At 44.6% G+C, this 20,786-nt stretch overlaps 1 protein-coding gene across 3 annotated transcripts in view; it reads right to left on the bottom strand.

Annotated features, from left to right (window-relative positions):
• The window catches only part of NEURL1 (neuralized E3 ubiquitin protein ligase 1), a 232,303-nt gene that overhangs the window by 75,105 nt on the left and 136,412 nt on the right, over nt 1–20,786 (bottom strand). For all 3 annotated transcript variants that reach the window (XM_060241726.1, XM_060241728.1, XM_060241727.1), the window contains exons 2-3: nt 5,496–5,737; nt 42–363 (exon numbers count right to left, since the gene is read on the bottom strand). In XM_060241726.1, coding sequence (XP_060097709.1) covers nt 42–363; nt 5,496–5,737 — 564 coding nt within the window. The remainder of the gene's footprint in view (nt 1–41; nt 364–5,495; nt 5,738–20,786) is intronic.

Here is a 20,786-nt window from a genome sequence, read left to right on the forward strand (position 1 = left end):
GCTTCCCACAATTTCCCGCCCCCCCCAAGAAATGTACCTACCTAGTAGCTGCACCCCACGTGTGAGTCCATAGACATCAATCAGAGCCCACAGTGGTTCAGTAGTCCTCACCCCACTGAAGAACAGCATTGCAGCAGAGTCATTAACTCGATAAAATACACGTCCCTTTTTGTCCACCCAAAATGCTATGATGTTTCCTTCATTGGCAAACTCTTCTGGGAGGGCCTTGGCCCAGAATCCACTCTGAGAAACCAAATCTGGACATGCATATTTGGGCAATGTTTCTGGATTAATCCTGGAAGGATCCTTGGCAGTAAATCCAAGTCGAAGAGCCCCACTCCAACAGCACTGCTTCTTTGTGATCTGAAGGGGAAAAACAAGCAAAAGAATCAATAGAATTATCTTGCTCTTTTTTGTGCATATGGATAGGGAGGAGGGTAAAGAATGAGAAGGAAAGTTGTGATTGCTGCACGATTCCTTATTAATTTACCTCATTTATACCCTGCCTTTCTTCCCACAGGGGATCCTAACTGGCTTACATCATTCTGCTCTCTTCTATCATATACTCACAACTTTGACCTAAAGGTCACCCAGCAAGCTTCCATGGCTGAGTAGGGATTGGAACCAGGAATTCCCAAATCCTAGTCTGACACTCCAAGCACTACACTACACTGTCAGTTTATAATGGTGAGATGAGGTTTCAGTGTAATGGGAGACAGGGGCTTGAGACAGCTGTCATTGTGCTACTGAAGTTCAAGGACATAGCATGAGAGCATTACAAGAGTTGGAGCTGTATAAAAAATTGTGCTAATATTGGGTGAGGTTGTGCTAATAATGGGTGAGGAAGAGGTTCTGAGTACTGATACATTGTGAAGAGGGTTGCCAGTTCATACAGTAATATCTGGTGGAGGTTATTTGGAACCAGTTTATCCAATATGTCTTTAGTCTTTGTGAGTAGTCCTGACTGTCTGTGAGCAAAAATGCATGTAGGTACAGCTGGGGGGTGGGATCCTACAATGCAATCATTTTTGTTGCTGTATAATCAGGCCTGTAGCCAGAAAATTTTGGGTGGAGGGGCCTGGGAGCTAAAAAGATTTTTTGAGGGGGCCGCGGGGCTTGGCTGCTTCTTCCCTCCAGTGGCCAGCCCGCCCTGCCGCAGCTCTGCCGCTCTCCCACTCTCCCGCTCTCCACTTTGCTGCCAAAGGCGGCAAAGCTGGGTGCTCTAGGCCTCAGCCGGCATCAGGGGGGCTGGCCTGGTGAAAGGCAACTTCCCCCTCGCAGGGAGGCTGGAGCCATATGCAGCAGCAGCCAAGCAGCTGCCCAGAAGGACCAGCCAGTCAGAGGTGCCTGGACTAGCGGGAAAGGGGCGCTGGGAGGGCGGAGGACACAAGGGGGGCAGGCGAGCAACAGGCAAGGGAAGGGAGGGCTGGGAGGGTTGGGCCCGGTGGGCCTCTTGCTCCAGAAGAGGCCACAGGGAAATGGCCAGTCAAGGAGTGGCAGTGGCAGGAGTGCGGGCCAGGCCATTGGGCAGAGCAGGCTTCCTTCTCTACCCCACCCCATGCCCCCCCGAACTGTGCCTGCCCTTGAGGCAAGAGGCGAAGACAGTCGGATGGGGGTGAAGGGGGGGCTGCAGATTGCTTTGGTTGTTCTGGAGCCAGGCTGAGATCAATTGCTCCTTGGGGGGTGAGTAGTTCCAGGCTGCAATTTGCCCCCCCTCCGGTGCTCCTACACTATGAAGTGCCCTCTCCACCCTGCATCTGAGAGGCTGCCATCACCGATAACCAAGGATTGTTTTCGGGGGAGTCCTTTCCTGCAGTGCCCCCCTCTCTCTGCCGCTCTCCCATTCTCTCTTGCTTGCTGCCCCCCCCTTTGCCACTCTCCCGCACTCACTCTCTCATTGGTCCAGGAGGGGCCCTACATGGGGAAAGGGGGCTAATAGAGTGGCCTGCCCCCCAAAACCTCTCATAGCCATAGGTCTGTGTATAATTCTCCTCTCTGCTCCAAGAATGGTTAGCAGCTCTCAGCTAATATGAATAAAACATGACACTGGCTGTGTAGTATGTTTGCCCCCACCCACACCTTGCCATGAATCAGGACTTAGGCCTGCCTTAAAATCATGAACTCTTTTCTGAAAATCTTTATTTCAGTCCCAAGATTTTTTTTTGGGGGGGGGGGGCGCGGGGCTTGGCTGCTTCTTCCCTCCAGTGGCCAGCCCGCCCTGTCTCAGCTCTTGGGCTTGCCAGAGAAATGCATCTGCTTTCCTTGCTAACTGGCCTTCAAGATTTGTCAGAGAATGCAGCATATCACCATTTGTGGAAGTAAATTGTGATGTTTTCATTATATTAATATGTTACATGTATCAACAAAATATGTATTGCATGTTTCCAGGGCTGACAACACTAAGAACAGGTTCAAATTGATTGCCCTGACATCAGAATTCAAGAATCTTGATAAAAACATGACTGTCAGAGGTCCAGTGTATTCCTCTTTCCAGAGAAAATACAGACCACTGAGCCCAAGGCAACGGTGGGATCATAGCAACAGAAGTACAGTCCCCCAAGTGTTTATTGGGTTAAAAAAGAATTGTTCAGGAAGGTATTTTTATAGATGTAATTTGATTTTATTATTATAGGATGGTTTGGGAAAGTATTTTAATAAAGGGAACAGGACTGTGGACTATACTACTATGTACGATACATATTATCTGTTTGCTGTATGTATCCTTCACTGCTTTGTTTTTAAACTTACATAACCATTTTCTACTTTGTTTGATATATTATGTCTAATACTTTACTCTTTGTTTCAAATATCTGTTGTCACCTCTGTGTTGGGAAATTTCTGGGGATTTGGACATGGATCCGGGGATGGGGGCTCAGCAAGGTATAATGCCATAGAATCCATCCTCCAAAGCAGTCACTTTTTCCAGAGAAAGTGATCTCTCCCCATATGAGCCCCAGAGAGCACTGAGGTCATCTGGGAAAAACCAGCTGAATGTCCATGGGCCAAGGGAGGCCAGATTGAAGGCCACCCGGGATCGGGCCTTCTCTGTCGCAGCTCCACTACTTGGAATCAACTCCCTGAGGAGGTGAGGGCCCTACGATGCTTAGATCAATTCCTTAGGGCCTGTAAGACTCACCTCTTCAAGATGGCCTTCAACTAGTGATAAAGCTAGGAATACTGCTGAAAATGCTTTTTATTTACTGAATCCCATTGAAGATTTAATGTTTATAACGCCATATTGTTAATGTTAATTTTAATAATTTATAATTTGTTTTAACCATGTTTTTATAAGTATAACTGATGCACTGTGCATTTTATGTTGTGAGCCGCCCTGAGCCTGCTCCGGCGGGGAGGGTGGGATAGAAATAAAAAATTATTACTATTATTATTATTATTATTGTTGTTGTTGTTGTTGTTGTTGTTGTTGTTGTAGTCTGTAGATCAGTTGTAATTCCAAGAGGTTTCCAGTAGCCACCTGAAGGCTGGTAACCCTTATTGCATTGCTTATTAGATCTTTCAAGCTGTAGCAACTATTGCCTTACAGCATTAAACTCAAATCAGCCTTACTGAGTTATATAAAATAAGCTGAAGAGGTTGAATTCAAGTAAACTACTCAGTGGAAAGCTATACTTGCCCTCTTTCCCAGGACTTTTATTCTGTCATGCCACTAACTGCTGTTTTCCTTGCTAACTGGCCTTCAAGATTTGTCAGAGAATGCAGCATGTCACCATTTGTGGAAGTACGGTAAATTCTGATGTTTTCATTATATTAATATGTTACATGTATTTTATTTCTATATTTTGATGTGGAGTCTGACATGCATATTGCTGCTAAAATGCAGGCCTATAGAATAAAACGGGGAGGGGGGAGGAATGTATGGGTGAGAGATAGTTGAGTGTGTGTAGAAAGAAGAGATGGAGTGAGAGAAATCTGTGCTGCCTGTGGAGGTTAAGAGCCTAAGTGGCAAATTAGGAAAATAAACCTGTATGGAAGTTATTCGCCTAACTGGTAAGTTAGGAAATCCTACTTTGTGCACATTTTTAGCCTAGGTGGCAGGTAGGGTTGCCAAGTCCAGTTCAAGAAATATCTGGGGACTTTGGGGGTGGAGCCAGGAGACATTGGGGGCGGAGCCAGGAGCAAGGGTATGACAAGCATAATTGAACTCCAAGGGAGTTCTGGCCATCACATTTAAAGGGACAGCACACCTTTTAAGATGCCTTCCTTCCATAGGAAATAATGAAGGATAGGGGCACCTTCTTTGGGGGCTCATAGAATTGGACCCCTGGCCCAGTCATTTTGAAACTTGGGAGGTATTTTGGGGAGAGGCACTAGATGCTATACTGAAAATTTGGTATCCCTACCTCAAAAAACAGCCCCCCCAGAGTCCCCAATACCTCCAGATCAATTCCCCATTATACTGTATGAGAATCGATCTCCACACAGGGAATAATGAAGTGCCCAGCAGACATTTCCCTCCCCCCACCCCTGTTTCTAGCAACTCTGAAGGGAGGGACTGGCATCTCTACTCACGAGTTGCTGCCAGCTTCTTCAAAGTAACACAGACACACCATCCTAAGAGGAAGTATTTCCAATCAGAGACTGAAGCCTCCAGAGGTGGAAAGTCACATGGTGGCTGTGGGGGTGGGGATTCCCCCGCTGGCCAGCTGACTGGGGGTGGGAAGGAGCATGGGAAAGTGGAAGAACCCCCACTGGGACCTGGAGATTGGCAAGCCTAGTGGCAGGTGAGAAAAATAAGCCTTTGTGGCTATGTGTATTTAAGTAACTTAGCTGTGATCATTACACTTACGACACTATACTGAAATTGTTATGCTGTTAAATTTCTAAATAAACTCTATGTATGTTTAAGAGAAAACAAGTGTTTTATTTTGAATAGAGATTTTCTTTTTACCTCAGAGCCGCCCCCACATGCTGACCATTCTATCATTCTACTGATTATAACTAAGCATCCTGTTCTTTTGGTACAAAACTAAGGATTCTGAGAAAATAAGTAGGGAATGCTAAGGAAGACAAGGAGGCACCTCACCTCAGAACACAACAGAGGTGACATTACAGAGGTTACACATAAATGAGTTTCACAGAAAAGGAGTAAAGTGTTAACAGATACTTAACTCAAATTCTGCAGCAAGATATGTAAACTGAGAAAATAATGTTTTGGAGCAGGGTTTATCAGCATGTAATAAGACACTAAAAACTGAACATTATAACTGTTGTAATTTCCTTACCACAGACAGGTTTGTGAGAGAGAATTTCAAAAATAAAGGATGCAGCAGGTTGGATCCAATGATTTCCTTCCACAATGGGAGGAGCTGTACTCTGATGCAGCAAAGGATGTTGTTGAATCTAACCCAATAAATCTAGTGTTCCAAAATGAAATATATCTCTTTCAATATCTTCTTCTTCTTCAAATATGGAAATAGATATCTGGTAAGATACTGGGGCAAACTGGAACACCATCTCACAAAGTATCAACTCACCTTGAGCCTCACTTGCTCATAGATAACAATTGGCCTGTTGCTGAAGGTGATGGCATTGCAGAAGCTGGCCTGCCGCTTGACTGCCTTCTGTGTGGTATCCATGATGATCTGTGACCCCTTAGTGTGTGGATGGAACAACAGTGGACTGATTGAGAGAGTGCCACACTGTGGAATGGGCAAACAGTGTTTTTGCTTGTGGTGGCATCGGTGAGAGGAAGAAGGAAAAGGTCCACCTATGGAGTCTGAAAAAGAGAAGAATAGGACGTAAAAATTTGATGACAGTCATAACATGCAGTCTCTCATTGTTAAGCTTGCTGGGGAATGTGTGTGTGTATACACACACATTCCCCAGCAAGCTTAACAATGAGAGACTGCACACACACACACATCATTCAAATATGTGTATACACACACACACATCATTCAAATAATTTAAAGGGATATGTCTACAACCCAGAACCAATATGCCATCATGCAAGTACATTTAGAAATATGCACAGATGGGCAAGCCTTCAAATATACACAGGGCTGCCTTCAAGAAGGTAGAGAGCAATTATGCATCATTATCCCTGTCAATAGAAACAATTGGCTGTTGCTTTATGTAGATAGAAGACTTGTCTGGGTTAAATGCTGAGAATATTAACCTTCTAATTTGTTGGATGGGAAAAGCTTGATTTTGCAGCTCCTGCAACAAGCTGTTTTGCCCAGAGGCACATTTAGCATAGGCAGAGGGATGTTTGAGGAAGTTCTCAGAGTGTACCGCATACCCCCAATTCTCTTGCCAGGTGTACTTATGAAGGAAGTTATGGCCAAATGCTTTACCCAGGACTACATGTGCAGCCAGGTAACAAGGAGGAAGCCTGTACTATCAGCAACAGAATTGTTAGAGGCTTAATGAGCATTTGGGGTAGAGGGGGAAGCTACCTGCTTGCCTTAATTGGGGCCAGAAAGAAGACTGTGGGTTGAGACTCAGTTTTTAAAAAATGTAGGCTGCCTGGGGTGGTGGCATGGGCACATTTCAACCTACTCTTTATTTCAAATAGGGCAACTGACTATTGCTTTAAATTCTTGGAAGACTTATTTTGGATAAATCCTGTGAAAAATACATAACAGCTGCAGGAACCATAGGGAAAGTTCTCTAGGCAAACAACCAAGTTTTCCTCTCTGAACAAATGTGGTAATACCTTTTACCAATAAAAATGTCACAAAATCATGAGTCCTTGCATTTGTTCTTTTTCTACAGGACCAACAGGGCAGCCTTTATTTTTTTCTCCCACTAAAGGCTTTGAAGAGAATGGCTAAGCAAATGTCAAGGAGGTTTAGAAAGGAAATCTGTTTCAGTTGCAGCATAGCACAAAGCCCTGACCTTTCCTGGTTCTGGTTATATACAGTATTGCTTATACTGATGTCTCCACTCTGTCTTGAAATCCCCTATATGACACAATTCCAGTGCAACTTCCTGGTATTAGGACCATATATGGAAAGTCACTGTTTCAAAAAGAGCTGCCTAGAGGTTCATAATGATATGCTTTAAAAGGTACTTAACTGAACCAATTACCTTCAGGGGTTTGCATGTCATACAACAAATTACATAAAACAGCTGCAGTACCAAACAATCATATTATTACAAAGCAGATAACTAGGGTTGGCAGGTCCAATTCAAGAAATATCTGGGGACTTTGGGGATGGAGCCAGGAGACATTGGGGTGGAGCCAGGAGCAAGGTTGTGACAAGCATAACAGTACTTCAATGAGAGTTCTAGCAATCACATTTAAAGGGACTGCACACCTAAATGCCTTCCCTCCATTGGAAATAATGAAGGATAGGGGCATCTTCTTTTGGGGCTCATAGAATTGGACCTCCTGACCCAATCTTTTTGAAACTTGGAGAGTATTTTGAGGACAGGTACCAGATGCTATGCTGCAAATCTGGTGCCTCTACCTCAAAAAACAGCTGCCCAGTGCTCCAGATACCAACAGATCAATTCTCCTTTATACCCTATGGGAATCGGTCTCCATAGGGAATAATGGAGTGCCCAGCCGGCATTTCTCCCTCCCCCCACTTTCTGATAACCCTGAAGTGGGTGAGGGCTTCCAAACTGGGGGATACCCTGCCCCACATGGGGATTGGCAACCCTACAGGTAACCACTTAGTTGCAGAGTAGATTATGGATTGGTAGACAGTGAGAGAAGTTACAGTAAAGAAGACAGAGCATATGGGAAGTAAAAACACTGGCTAGATAATTCATTAATAATGTAAATGAAGGCAATTAAAACAATGCTGTTGGTAGCTGTTTTCTAAACAGGGGTGGGGAACCTTTTTTCTGCCAAGGGCCATATGGATATTTATAACATCATTTGTGGACCATAAAAAAATTAGCAACTTAAAAAACAGTGCTCCGCCAAGGGAGAATGATTCAGGCCAGCAAAATTTATGCAAATAACTGTTTTTCTATTTGAAGTCATGTGCGGAGAGCCTAATTTGGCACACACACACACACATCTGATGCGCCACCCTAGGCAAATGCATAGGTCCAGGGCTTTTTTGTAGAAAAAGCCCAGCAGGAACTCAGTAGCATATTAGCCCACATTCCCTAATATTAGCATATTAGGTCACACACTCATTGGCATATTAGGCCACACCATCTGAGATAATAAAGTGCAAATTGGTGACAGTAACTTTTCCAGGCACTGCAGCAATTCTGGCCGGCCAGCCAGGCCTCAGGGAGGCTGCCGCACAGTACATTTGAGCCCTGTGATCCCTGCCTGGCCCTGGGAAGGCTGCTGCACAGCATGGCTGGGCCCTACAATCCTTGCTGGCCAGCCAGGCCCCAGAGAGGGTGCCACATGGCTCAGTTCGGCCCAGCAATCCCCGAGGGCCACACCAACTAACCTCGAGGGCCGCATACGGCCCTCGGGACAGAGGTTCCCCACCCCTGTTCTAAAAAGTAGCAACCTCCAAGACGCATCAGCGTTATGAATTTGTTTCCCCCTCTGTCTGAAAGGCTGGAAGCAACCACAGCCAAAAAAACGGGGCTATCCAAGAGTACACTTGTACTATAAGGTTAAGAAGTTTTGGCAGAAGAAATGGCATCAATTAATAGCTCATTCTTGCCAACTCTGAATCTAGGGTTGCCAAGTCCAATTCAAGAAATATCTGGGGACTTTGGGGGTGGAGCCAGGAGACTTTGGGGGTGGAGCCAGGAGACATTAGGGGTGGAACCAAGATCAAGGCTGTGACAAGCATCATTGAACTCCAAAGGGAGTTCTGGCCATCACATTTAAAGGGACGGCACACCTTTTCAATGCCTTCCTTCCATAGGAAATAGTAAAGGATAGGGGCACCTTCTTTTGGGGCTCATAGAATTGGATCCCTTGGCCAATCCTTTTGAAACTTGGGGGGTATTTTGGGGAGAGGCACTAGATGCTCTACTGAAAATTTGGTGCCTCTACCCCAAAAAACAGCCCCTCCCCAGAGCCCCGGATACCTGCAGATCAATTCTCCATGATTTTCTATGGGAATAAATCTCCACAGGAAATAACAGAGTTCCCAGCAGACATTTCCCTCCCCTTCCCCTGCTTTCTGACGACCCTGAAGCGGGGGGAGGGCCTCCAAACCGGGGGTTCCCCTGCCCCCACCTGGGGATTGGCAACCCTATCTGAATCTAACATCATTTTTTGTATGTGTATCAAGAATGAATTTTACTCTGGCTTGGCAACTCTGAAAATGGTATGCATTTTGTTTCATTTCCAGTACAACTCACAAGCCAAAACTAGTTATGATGCCAATATAATGAAACTCCCTCTTCAGGGCTCTTCCATTACTAGCCCCACAGACCATAGCCCCATGCATTCACAAGCATACGAGCCCATCCCTTGACTCTATGTGATCACATGATCATCTCCAAGGTGTGTCAGTGTAGAGGAAATGGCTGCATATATGCATCCTCTCCAGGGCTTTTTTGGTAGAAAATGCCTAACAGAAACTCATTTGAATCTTAGGCCACATCCCATGATGTCATCACTGTTTCACATAGGGCTTTTTTGTAGAAAAAGCCCAGCAGGAATTCATTTGCATATTAGGCCACACACCCCTGATGCCTAGCCTGCCGGAACTGCATTCCTTTGTGTTCCTGCTCAAAAAAAGCCCTGATCCTCCGCATGTTTAGCAATGTTGTATCCAAACGTCACTGATCACAGGGAGTGAGAGATGAGCAGATCCTGCTAATTATATTTAGACATGAAGGACAATGCCCACAACACAGCACATTTTAGTTCCTTTCTGAGGGCCAAACTAGACAAGACACCATCCCTGGATTTGCGCTGGAGACATACCTCCATTTTGTAGAGTCTTGGAATGCCTTTTCAGAGTGCCATAGGGGCCCAAATCTGTTTAGAACCACCACAGTCAGGGCTCCTGCCTCCACCCAATACCATTTTTCCAAATGCTGACCCAAAACAGTGTTGGGGTATGTGTCAGCAAATAACACCCTCAGTGCTGTTTCAGGTTGAAAAAACAGTGGAGGAGAAAAAGCAGGAGCATTTTTCCTTCCTGTGCTGCAGTGGTCCAAACCAGAATTGGGGCCCACAATGCTCTCAAAAGGCTCTCCAGGTCTCTACAAAATGGAGGCAGATCTGCAGGTGAACCTCAACAAACCCCACCCTCCCCAGCTCCACCTCCAAGTCTCCCAGAATTTCCCTATTTGGAATTGATTACCCCACACAACTGGAGTTAGCACCTCTTAGTCCAACTAATTTTGACTTCCCCAAATAGGTTCTCATTGAATATACACCTTACTTACATGGATATTTTTACCCCCACTTATCTCCAAAGTGGACTCAAAGCAGCTTACAATATGAAAAGTAACAACAAACTATTGAATTCAACCAATCTACCAGGTAAGCAACAAAGTTATTCACAAGGAAGAGTAGGATAGCAAACGATGTGGTAAAATCTCTGCTCTAAGGCAACTAAATTTACATCCTTATGCAAATTCATTTGTTTTGTTCACCTCACTGTAGATAAAGTGGTTCTTATGTGGGAAAGTGTGCTAATCATTCTATTTCACATTTCAACCACAGGTTTGCTATTGCTTATGAGGGAAAACTAAATACCAATAAAACAAACAAAAAGCAAGGACAATCCTCTAATAAAAACTGTAATTGGAATATATATCAAAGCACCAATTCTAACAATGATTAGAATTTTCCCTCAGCCCATCAACATGAGACACTCTTAGAGTTGAGCTTTAAGGTGGAAGGCATCCCCTTGTCAGTTTCAAAGCCAAATAAAATTTTATTTTGATACAAGATCAGCTCCAAGAATTAGGAAATAATAAAAGGAAAAACACATGCAATGTGACAAGCTCAAGCACATTCTTGTTAGTTCAAGAATGACCACTTTCAAATATTAGCTGGTCATTTCACAGACTATGAAAACCCTAATCTCTCTCTCACACACACACACAAAAATTCTCTTCCTAAATGAGTAACTAATTCTGGAAGAGTAGCCTTTTCAGAAGCAGATCTCTTAAGTCAATTAACAGTTTTGTTATTAAAAATCACACTGTTGCAATGGAAGGAATGATAGGAAAGGATTCTGTTCCTAGAAGTACTCAAAGCAAATGCGTGACATTGAAAAATAAATTGTAAAGTATTTTTGAGCCTTTGGTTAGTGAAATCTTGTTTCCAGAACTGCAATAATTGGTCATTTTCTATCACTAATATTTGTAGGATATTTTAAATTATTAATTTAAAACTTTGTGACTGGGGACAGCTGCAATTGGGTAACTGAAAAGATTGAAATTGATAATGGAGCTATTTTAGTTATAGTAATAAAAATGGATTGTGTATTTTTGCATAATCTTTTTAATGTGCACATGCCTCTTTATCATGTTCACCACTGGCTTGGAAATCTTTTTTTTTTACACCACTGGCACACAGAGACCCAACTGACATAAAAATTTTAAAATTATTATTATTTAATTTTTGAAAATCAACATATTAAATAAGAACAGGCAAATCAGACAGATATAAAATAAGTACATACACAGGACTTTTTTTTTTAGCAGGAATGCACAGCAACGCAGGTCCAGCTGGCTTGGTGACAGGGGGTGTGCCCTAATATGCAAATGAGTTCCTGCTGGGCTTTTTCTACCAAAAAAGCCCTGTACATACAGATGTAATGAAATTGAATCCAAGAATGCTATTTCAAATTGGAGGGAAGAAGGTCTCTCTCTGACATGTAAGTTAAGACTGGAAGCCAGGTTACAATGAAGTTGTCACAGATTTTTCTAAAGTACATATGAGAGTAATCAATAATGGTAGAAATCTTGTGCATAATGAATTGGTCCCAAATCTTGTCATGCCACATTGTCAAGATCAGTGGAGAAGAGGCTTTCCAGACAGAGGCTATTATGAGTCTTGCCACAGCAAGAAGAAGGGAGATAAGATTTTCATGGGCGTCAACTCAATCCACTGGGTCCCAAAGATTTAAAAGTAAGAACTCAGGTTTTAGAGGTATGGATTGCAACATGATTGTGGTAGTTTGCCAAAAGTGTTGAATTGTCGGGCATTCCCATCAACAGTGATAGAAGGTACCAGCGGAGCCACAATTTTTCCAGCACTGCGGAGACAGTTGAGGACATATGATATGCAGTTTCTTTGGATAATGGTACCATCTGGTCAAAAGCTTAAATATTTGCATCCATATATTATACACCTTAGAGGTGTTGACATATGAATTCCAGATACTCTGCCATTGTGAGGGAAAAATTGCAACTTGAATATCTTCAATCCATGCTATTTGATAAGAAAGTTTTTGGGAACTGTCCAAAATTATTAAAATTGTGTAGATTTTTGACAAGAGCCCTTTTATCAAGTCCATATGTGACAGCAGAATATTTTCAAAGGCAGAAAGATGACCCAAATCTTGCTAAAAATTGTAAAAAGGTAAAGGTAGTCCCCTGTGCAAGCACTGAGTCGTTACCGACCCATGGGTAATGTCACACCATGATGTTTTCTTGGCAGACTTTTTCAGGATGGTTTGCCATTGCCTTTCCCAGTCATCTACATTTTACCCCCAACAAGCTGGGTACTCATTTTACCGACATTGGAAAGCTGGAAGGCTGAGTCAACCTTGAGCTGGCTACCTGAACCCAGTTTCCCCTCTACCATGCTCTTGAGTTGCAGATATTGAAACCAGGGTGTTGGTTTTTTCAGAATGTCAAAATAACATTTCTCTTTCATCTTGCCCTGTTTTCCCTGGTCTATCAGGCAAGAAAGGCCTGCAATAAGCCAGTCTTTAAAGGCACCAGGTTCCTTGCCAGATAAGAACCAAGGTTAATGAGTGAAAGATGAAAACAGGGAGATCCCAAGAGCTAGTATGTGTTTTTAATGGTCCCAAATTTTTAATAGTGTTCTTAAAATGCATTCTTCTTTAAATTCTTTGGTCTACATGATGTAGGGGTCCCAACCCTCCCGGCCCTGGCGGGGGACCACAGGATTTCCCCCCTCTTCCCCTGCTCCCCCCAAAAATGGAAGCGGGGGGAGAGGGGGGAAATGGCGAGCCACCGCTGCTGCCCCCTCCCCGCCCAGTGAGGCCGTAGGCGGCGGGCCCGCCGGCGCCCAGCAGCAGGAGGAGGTGGCGGCGGCGGCGGAGGAGCTGTCGGCCGAGGGTCTGGCCGGTGGCGTTGGCGCAGCAGGAGCGCGGCGAGGAGGATGGGCGCGGCGGAGCCAGGCACGGCCCAGGGCACTGAGGGAGCTCTGCAGCACAGCCCCGCTCTCCACGCACAGAGGCGCAGCAGAGGGGCAGAAGGAGCGCGGTGAGGAGGACGGGCGCGGCGGAGGCGGCGGAGCCAGGCGCGGCCCAGGGCGGTGAGGGAGCTCTGCAGCACAGCCCCGCTTCTCCACACGCGGCAGCGCTGGTGGCCAAGGAGGAGGCCCCGAGCCCCCGGCCCCACTCTCCATGCCTGCGCCACCTGCTTCACCCAGGCCTTCAGCCTCAGGCGGCCGCCGAGGGGCGGGGAGAACGAGCGGGAGGAGGAGGGAGGGACAGTGCAGCTGCGGCGCGGGAACCTCCGGCGCTTGTCACAGCCTAGATATTGGCTCCACCCCTAACATCTCCTGGCTCCACCCCAAAGTCCCCAGCTATTTCTTCCATTGGACTTGGCAACCCTAACATGATGAGGGTAGCAAAAAAATTTCCTTCCGTCTAAGAGGTAAAATGAAATATATGATCTGCATCCAATCCGTTGGGAAGTGTGTTTGTAAAATCTGAAAAACACTGGCAATAATGGAGGCATGATGTTGGGCATTCCCATCAGTATAGTAGAGGTCTGCTTAGTATTTTATGATTCAGATGAGATTTCTTAACAGCCCAAAATAAATTGTATAGAGTACTTTGTCATCTAGCAAAGGAGGCTTCCGAGATAAAAATGGAAAGGGCTCTAAATAAAAAGAGAAATCCAGGAGATGAAGCAATGAATGAGATGAAGATAGTCTGAAAGAGAAAGATGTAGTGAGCTCCAGTCTTTAAGGCGTTGTTGAACATCAATGCGCAGCTGATAAAAGTTGTATTTCAGTCAGTCTTTCAGATGTGTTAGGATCAGCACACCCAGATGTTGTCTTGATGTATCATACCATTTGGAAGGAAAAGATTTTTCAATTGATATTATCTAGGGTGATAATGAGATTAGATTTTAATGGGCTGATACTAAGCCCAGAGATCGCTCCAGATTTGTATAGAGTTTTATGACTTGCTGGAAGAGATCGTAAGAGGTCAGATACATATAGTGTGAGGTCATCCACATATAAATTCACTTTACGTTCTTTACCCCCTAATTGAATGCCTGAATTTTTTTTATTGAGGTTCGATGGCCAGTGCAAATATAAGAGGTAAAGAACATGAAGTGAATTTATATGCAGATGACCTCACACTATATGTATCTGACCTTTTACAATCTCTTCCAGCAAGGTGCACATGTCCCTTTCTTTTTCTTGTTCACCATTGGTTTGGAAATCTTTTTTTGTACACCACTGACACACAGACTCAGCTGACACAAAACATGCCAGCACTACATATTTAAAAGTTAAAAATATATTGTTAGATTTTTAGTTCAACAAAGTAGTCTCAACAATCCTGATCTCATGCATGACAAATCCTGAAAAGACATGAAAAGAAACAGAAGCTTGAATATTTTTTGAGACTATCACCATTCATTTTAGAACTTAAACACAGCATAGACGCCACCTTCTCATAAAATAACACCCACAGGAAAAAAACCCACAAAGGACTCTGTGGTAAAACTGTATTAAAAAGGCTACTCACGTTGTTTTATAATTATCCCAAGGGATTGACAATATCCTTCTCCTTAGGCCCACCCAAACAATATTTTTGTGTCACATCCAATCACTAATTCCTTTAAACCAGTAGTTACCAACCTGTTCAGTACAGTGAACCTGTTGGAAAATTCCTGGAGATCTGAGGATAGAGCTGGAGATTTGAGGGAGGGGTTTGGGAATCAGACGGACCTCAGCAGGGTATAATGCCATATAGTTGCACCCTTCAAAGCACCCATTTTCTCCAGGAGAACTGATCTCTGTAGGCTTAAGATCAGATATAACTCTGGGAGATCCCCAGCTGCAACTTGGAGGCTGGCAACCCTAGATGGTCCAGAAGCTGACTTTACTTGGTATGGTGATTCACTTAAAGGCAAAGTACTCACAAATCAATAAATCTTTAAATTACTGATTTTAATTTAGGATTGCCAACTCCAGGCTCAGAAATACATGGAGATTTTATGGTGGAACCTGGTGCTGTGGGATTTAAGGAGGGGAGGAACCTTGATAGATGGCCATACAGTCCACCTTCAAAAGCAGACATTTTCTCCAGCTGTGGAATAAATGTTTAAAATAAATAAATAAATATGTAAGCAAGCAAGCAAGCAATGGATGTAGTCTGGAGATCAGCTGTAATTCTTGGAAATCTCCAGCCCCCACCTAGAGAGTGTCAATTTTATTTTAACTGGTATTTTAAATATATTTTATGCATTTTTTATTATTTACATAGTAAGTTGCCATGAGTAGTGGCACACTGAATAAAGGGGCACCATTCTGGGGTTGGTGTGGGCACTGCAGAACCAGGACTGCATGTTAATGAGCTATGATGCAATGGCCATTTGCAGCAGAAGGAGGGCACCATCAGCCTATGTGCCACACCAGTTTGCTGATCCTAGGGGCCACTTTGACTACTTACCACTTTCTAAGTCTGTACAATCCCACCCCCAAATGGCAAAGAGAGTATCCACACTTCTCAGCCAGTGTATGGCTGAGGGAAGGGAAACAAGCATACAGTGCAGTAACAATGAAAAATATGTCAGAAGTAATTAAAAATAAAAACATACACCAGAAAACTGTAGGTTATTTCCACAAATTCAAGTTGTACTATTCAGGAATTAACTTTGCAAAATACTTTTGAAAAGGCCTGCCATAAATACAACCATGAACTCTAAGTAGGCCTCCCAGATATAGCAGGTTGCATATTATTGACTCCCTTCCACTAAGTCTTCTGACAACAGAGGACTTCCTTGAAAAGGACCTCTCCATCAAAGAAAGCCTTCCTCCATAAGAAAAATCCATACTCAACTTGAGGAAGTCTTGGAAGAAGAGTCAAAGGACCCAACTTAGCAAAAGGGAGTCACAAGATCCAACACAGTCCCTAACCACCTAAAGTGACAAGTACAATCTCAGGAAAGAGAAGAAAGCACTGATAGGTACAGGGACACCCACTGTGTGTTAGTTGACTCAGGAGTGACCCTAAAATGTTTAATACATACTGAATACTAAACTACTTACAGTTGCCAGCTTTTCATGTATGCTTTGCAATTAAAGCACAGTGTTCCACAGACAAAGCACACAGCATTTGTTTGTGTTTGCTCTGGGCAGGTGCTTACTCCCACCCTTCTGTTTACATTGATTCTGCCATGTTAGTAAGAACTTCCATTGCTAAGTCCTGTCTTATAACCAATGAAAAGGTCAAGTGTGACCACAGACTTTGATGCACAACAACATTCACTTCTACTTCCTGTAGGAGTCCCAAGTTCCCAGCTGGGAGCAGGGGATCTCCCATGATGGCATGACTGGAAGTGCAGTCAGAGTACCGCCAGCAATGCTATAGTATTAAGAACATAAGAACATAAGAGAAGCCATGTTGGATCAGGCCAATGGCCCATCCAGTCCAACTAGGGTTGCCAATCCCCAGATGGGGGCAGGGGATCCCCTGGTTTGGAGGCCCTCCCCCCGCTTCAGGATCATCAGAAAGCAGGGGGAGGGGAGGGAAATATCTGCTGGGAACTTTATTATTCCCTATGGAAAGCTATTCCCATAGGAAATAATGGAGAATGGATCCATGAGTATCTGGGGCTCTGTAGGTGCTGTTTTTTGAGGTAGAGGCCCCAAATTTGCAGCGTAGCATTTGGTGCCTCTTTTCAAAATACCCTCCAAGATTCAAAAAGATTGGACCAGGGGTCCAATTATATATGCCACAAAAGAAGGTGCCCCTATCCTTCATTATTTCCTATGGAAGGAAGGCATTTAAAAGGTGTTCAGTCCCTTGAAATGTGATGGCCAGAACTCCCTTTGGAGTTCAACTGTGCTTGTCACAACCTTGCTCCTGGCTCCACCCCCAATGTCTCCTGGCTCCACCCCCAAAGTCCCCAGATATTTCTTGAATTGGACTTGGCAACCCTAAGTCCAACACTCTGTGTCACACAGTGGCCAAAAAAAAAAATGGAGCTCCACAAGTGGGGCTAGAAGCCCTTCCACTTTGCCCCCCAAGCACCAAGAATACAGAGCATCACTGCCCCAGACAGTTCCAATAATATGCTGTGGCTAATAGTCACTGATGGATCTCTGCTCCATATTTTTATCCAATCCCCTCTTAAAGCTGGCTATGCTTGTAGGCGCCACCACATCCTGTGGCAGTGGTTTTCCACACGTTAATCACCCTTTGGGTGAAGAAGTACTTCCTTTTATCCGTTCTAACCCGACTGCTCAGCAATTTCATTGAATGCCCATGAGTTCTTGTAACGTGAGAAAGGGAGAAAAGTACTTCTTTCTCTACTTTCTCCATCCCACGCATAATCTTGTAAACCTCTATCATGTCACCCCACAGTTGACATTTCTCCAAGCTAAAGAGCCCAAGCGTTTTAACCTTTCTTCATAGGGAAAGTGTTTCAAACCTTTAATCATTCTAGTTGCCCTTTTCTGGACTTTTTCCAGTGCTATAATATCCTTTTTGAGGTGCAGTGTCCAGAATTGTACACAGTATTCCAAATGAGACCGCACTATCGATTTATACAGGGGCATTATGATACTGGCTGATTTGTTTTCAATTCCCTTCCTAATAATTCCCAGCATGGCGTTGGCCTTTTTTATTGCAATTGCACACTGTCTTGACAATCTAAGACTCTATAGTTAAGCCATAGAGTTTTGGGCTGGATGCTATAGCATTGAAAATATGCTGACATAACTTCCAGCCATGCTGGAAATGATGTCAACATGTTGCTGGCAATCTATTGCCAAGAAAGGTGGTAAGGGGGTGAGTCCCCTGACATCGCCAGCCTTGTGCTGGCAACTCTAACCTCCTGTCTTAAAGTGCGATGCATCTGGGTAGAAATATTCCAAACCTGCTATTTTCATTTTAACTACATTGCTCTCATAGGGTGTCAATAGCAGTCCAAACTTCAAACATCAGACGGTAAAAGGAGATTCCAGCTGTGAATATTTTATGGCCATATTTTATTTCTATGGATTGCAAATCTATGTAAGAGAAGTTTTCTTTCCCTCAGTGGGCCTCAAATAAAGTACATTTCTTTTAAAAATCACTCCTGATGCTAAATATAAATCAGCAGTTAATCTTTTGGAAGAAAGAAAGAAACGCTAGTCATAGTATTTTGGGATCTAGTACTGGAATACTTGTAAAACTGCCAGCATTCTCTTCCAGTTTAAATACATTTTAATGGAAAGCCTATCCTGGGCACATTTTCCATGCACACTGTAGTGACTTGGAAGCAATCCTATTCAATTCCAGCAAGGGTACAAGACAGAATTAGGAGCAGAACTGATGAAAGCCAAAGTTTTGCAAAGTATGCAAGAAGCTGAGAACAACCAGAAGAAAGGGCATAAACAAGAATTACACAACCATCATAAGAACCAATAAACAGTAGTTAAAAGTCTGTGAAAGTAGATAGAACAAGGCAAGAATCTATGGATTTAAGTGCACAGTTGTGAAAAAGGGTTGCATTGTGTGTGCTACACTAAACTGGAGTAACTTAGTCACAGGGCGTTTTCGCACTTAGCGTTTGCTACCGGTATTCCGCGGAGGAAATATGTCCGGATCATTTTCCTCGTTTTCGCACATTGCCTCTTTTGCGCAGTCGCTTTCCATGAAGCCCCGGCTCAAATCGTTTTCGCACTAGCATCGACTTGAGTTCGATGCCCTGTCAATCTTTTTTTTTTTAAGCGCAAGTCTGGTTGCGTCACTAGGTAACAGCGTAACAACGTAACAAAGTTTTACAGGCGCTGGAGGTGGGGGGCGGCGAGGAAGAAGAGAGCCCGGCAGCTTAATAAATAGACACCCACTTTGGTCGGGGGGGGGGGAGGAGGAGCGGGGGGGAGCCGAGCTAGGCAGCCCAGCTGGATGTGTGCGGCGGCAACCAGGGCAGCTCCTGCGGCGCCCGGCCTTCCAGTGTGTTGCTCTCCTTGGTGCAGAGGCAGCTAACTTTGCTGCCAGCAACACCGCGGCCGCAGCCGGGCGGGGATGGAAGAGCTCCGGATAAAATGCCCGTCATTATAAGGTGCGCGTTCGCCTGGGTGTGCATCCATACATCCAGAGACGCATGCATGCACAGATCGCCGTCCTTTGGGATCTCTCCCTGGGCTTGGAGGGGGGAGGGAGTTCTACACACTCTTGGGGAGAGGGGCATGACAGTTTTAGCTCTCGACCCCCTAACCCACCCACCCCCAAAAAAGAATGGCCACCATTCACTTCTCTGGTAGAAGTGAAAGGATGTACTCGGGAACACCGCCGGGACGTCGGTGCCTGCGTGTGTGGGGAAGGCTCGCTGCCTGTTCCCTGGCCCGGTTTGCCCCAGCTCTTGAGCACTGGCTCGCCCCCCCCAGATCCCGCCCCTTCATCTGCATAGGCTCGTCCTGGGTTCTTTTCCTTGGTCATGATGAGCCGCTGGGAAGTGGCGTTTCTACCAGGGAAGGGGAAGAAACAGCTGTGACGCCTCATTGTTACATCGCAATAACGCAATTAAAGAGAAGTCGCCAAAAAAATCCAGCAGGCAGCCGCCGCCTAACCAACAATGATGCAGGCTCGCTTCTAACCAACTTATGTGTGATCTGACGCATGTGTTGTGTATGCTGTATGGCACTTCATTGATTTTTTTATTCATTGAAATTGCGAAATTTTGTAGCTGTGAAATATCGCTATTACGCAAGGAACTAAAATGAAGGGAAAAAATGGCCGTTCGGGCACTTTTGGGAAGCGCCGCGAACGGCTGATGATTGGCCAAGGGGGTGGATGAAGTGGGAGGACGGAAAGGCAGAGGGTGCCGCCCACAAAGCAGTTGATGCGGGGTGGATGGAGTTCCCACAGCAAACTCCGCGGAGTGGATCCGGTGTGGATCCGCAGGTTTTCGGAAACTCCGGAAGCATGTGGATCAAGATACTCCGGGATGAAACCCCTGAAGCCCCGGAGCAAACCGCAGCCGCGGAGCAACATGTGCGAAATCCAGGAAAAGATCCGGAGGTAAATGGGATGCCACCCCGGAGTAAACGCTAGTGCGAAAACGACCATAGTAAATAGATCCAGGTTGGCAATTTAATTAATGAATTAATTAAACACACAAAGGAGGTGCCATTGTCATCATGAATGCATCAGACTACATCCAAGAGGCTCAAACAACTGGACCCAAACAGAAATATATATAAAAAGAACTAAGCAAGATTATAAAGGAATTACCACTGTATATTCAGGAACAAATCCTTGCAGACACATTACAGGAATCTTGACCAGGTATCTTTTATCTTTTACCCAAAATATGCAAACCTGGCAACCTGGGACTGTCTCAGGCACAGGCACTAAGGGGGTATCTGGAAATATAGACTCTCAGGGTCTTTTTTTTTTTTTTTGAGCAGGAATGTACAGGAACCTGGAGGCTGGTGACCTAGCACTCTCCCAAAATCACAGAGATCATTTCTCCTGGAAAAAATGGCATCAAATCCC

The sequence above is a fragment of the Heteronotia binoei genome, chromosome 6 (genome assembly GCF_032191835.1).
Source record: "Heteronotia binoei isolate CCM8104 ecotype False Entrance Well chromosome 6, APGP_CSIRO_Hbin_v1, whole genome shotgun sequence".
In the NCBI taxonomy this organism is placed as follows: Eukaryota; Metazoa; Chordata; class Lepidosauria; order Squamata; family Gekkonidae; genus Heteronotia; species Heteronotia binoei.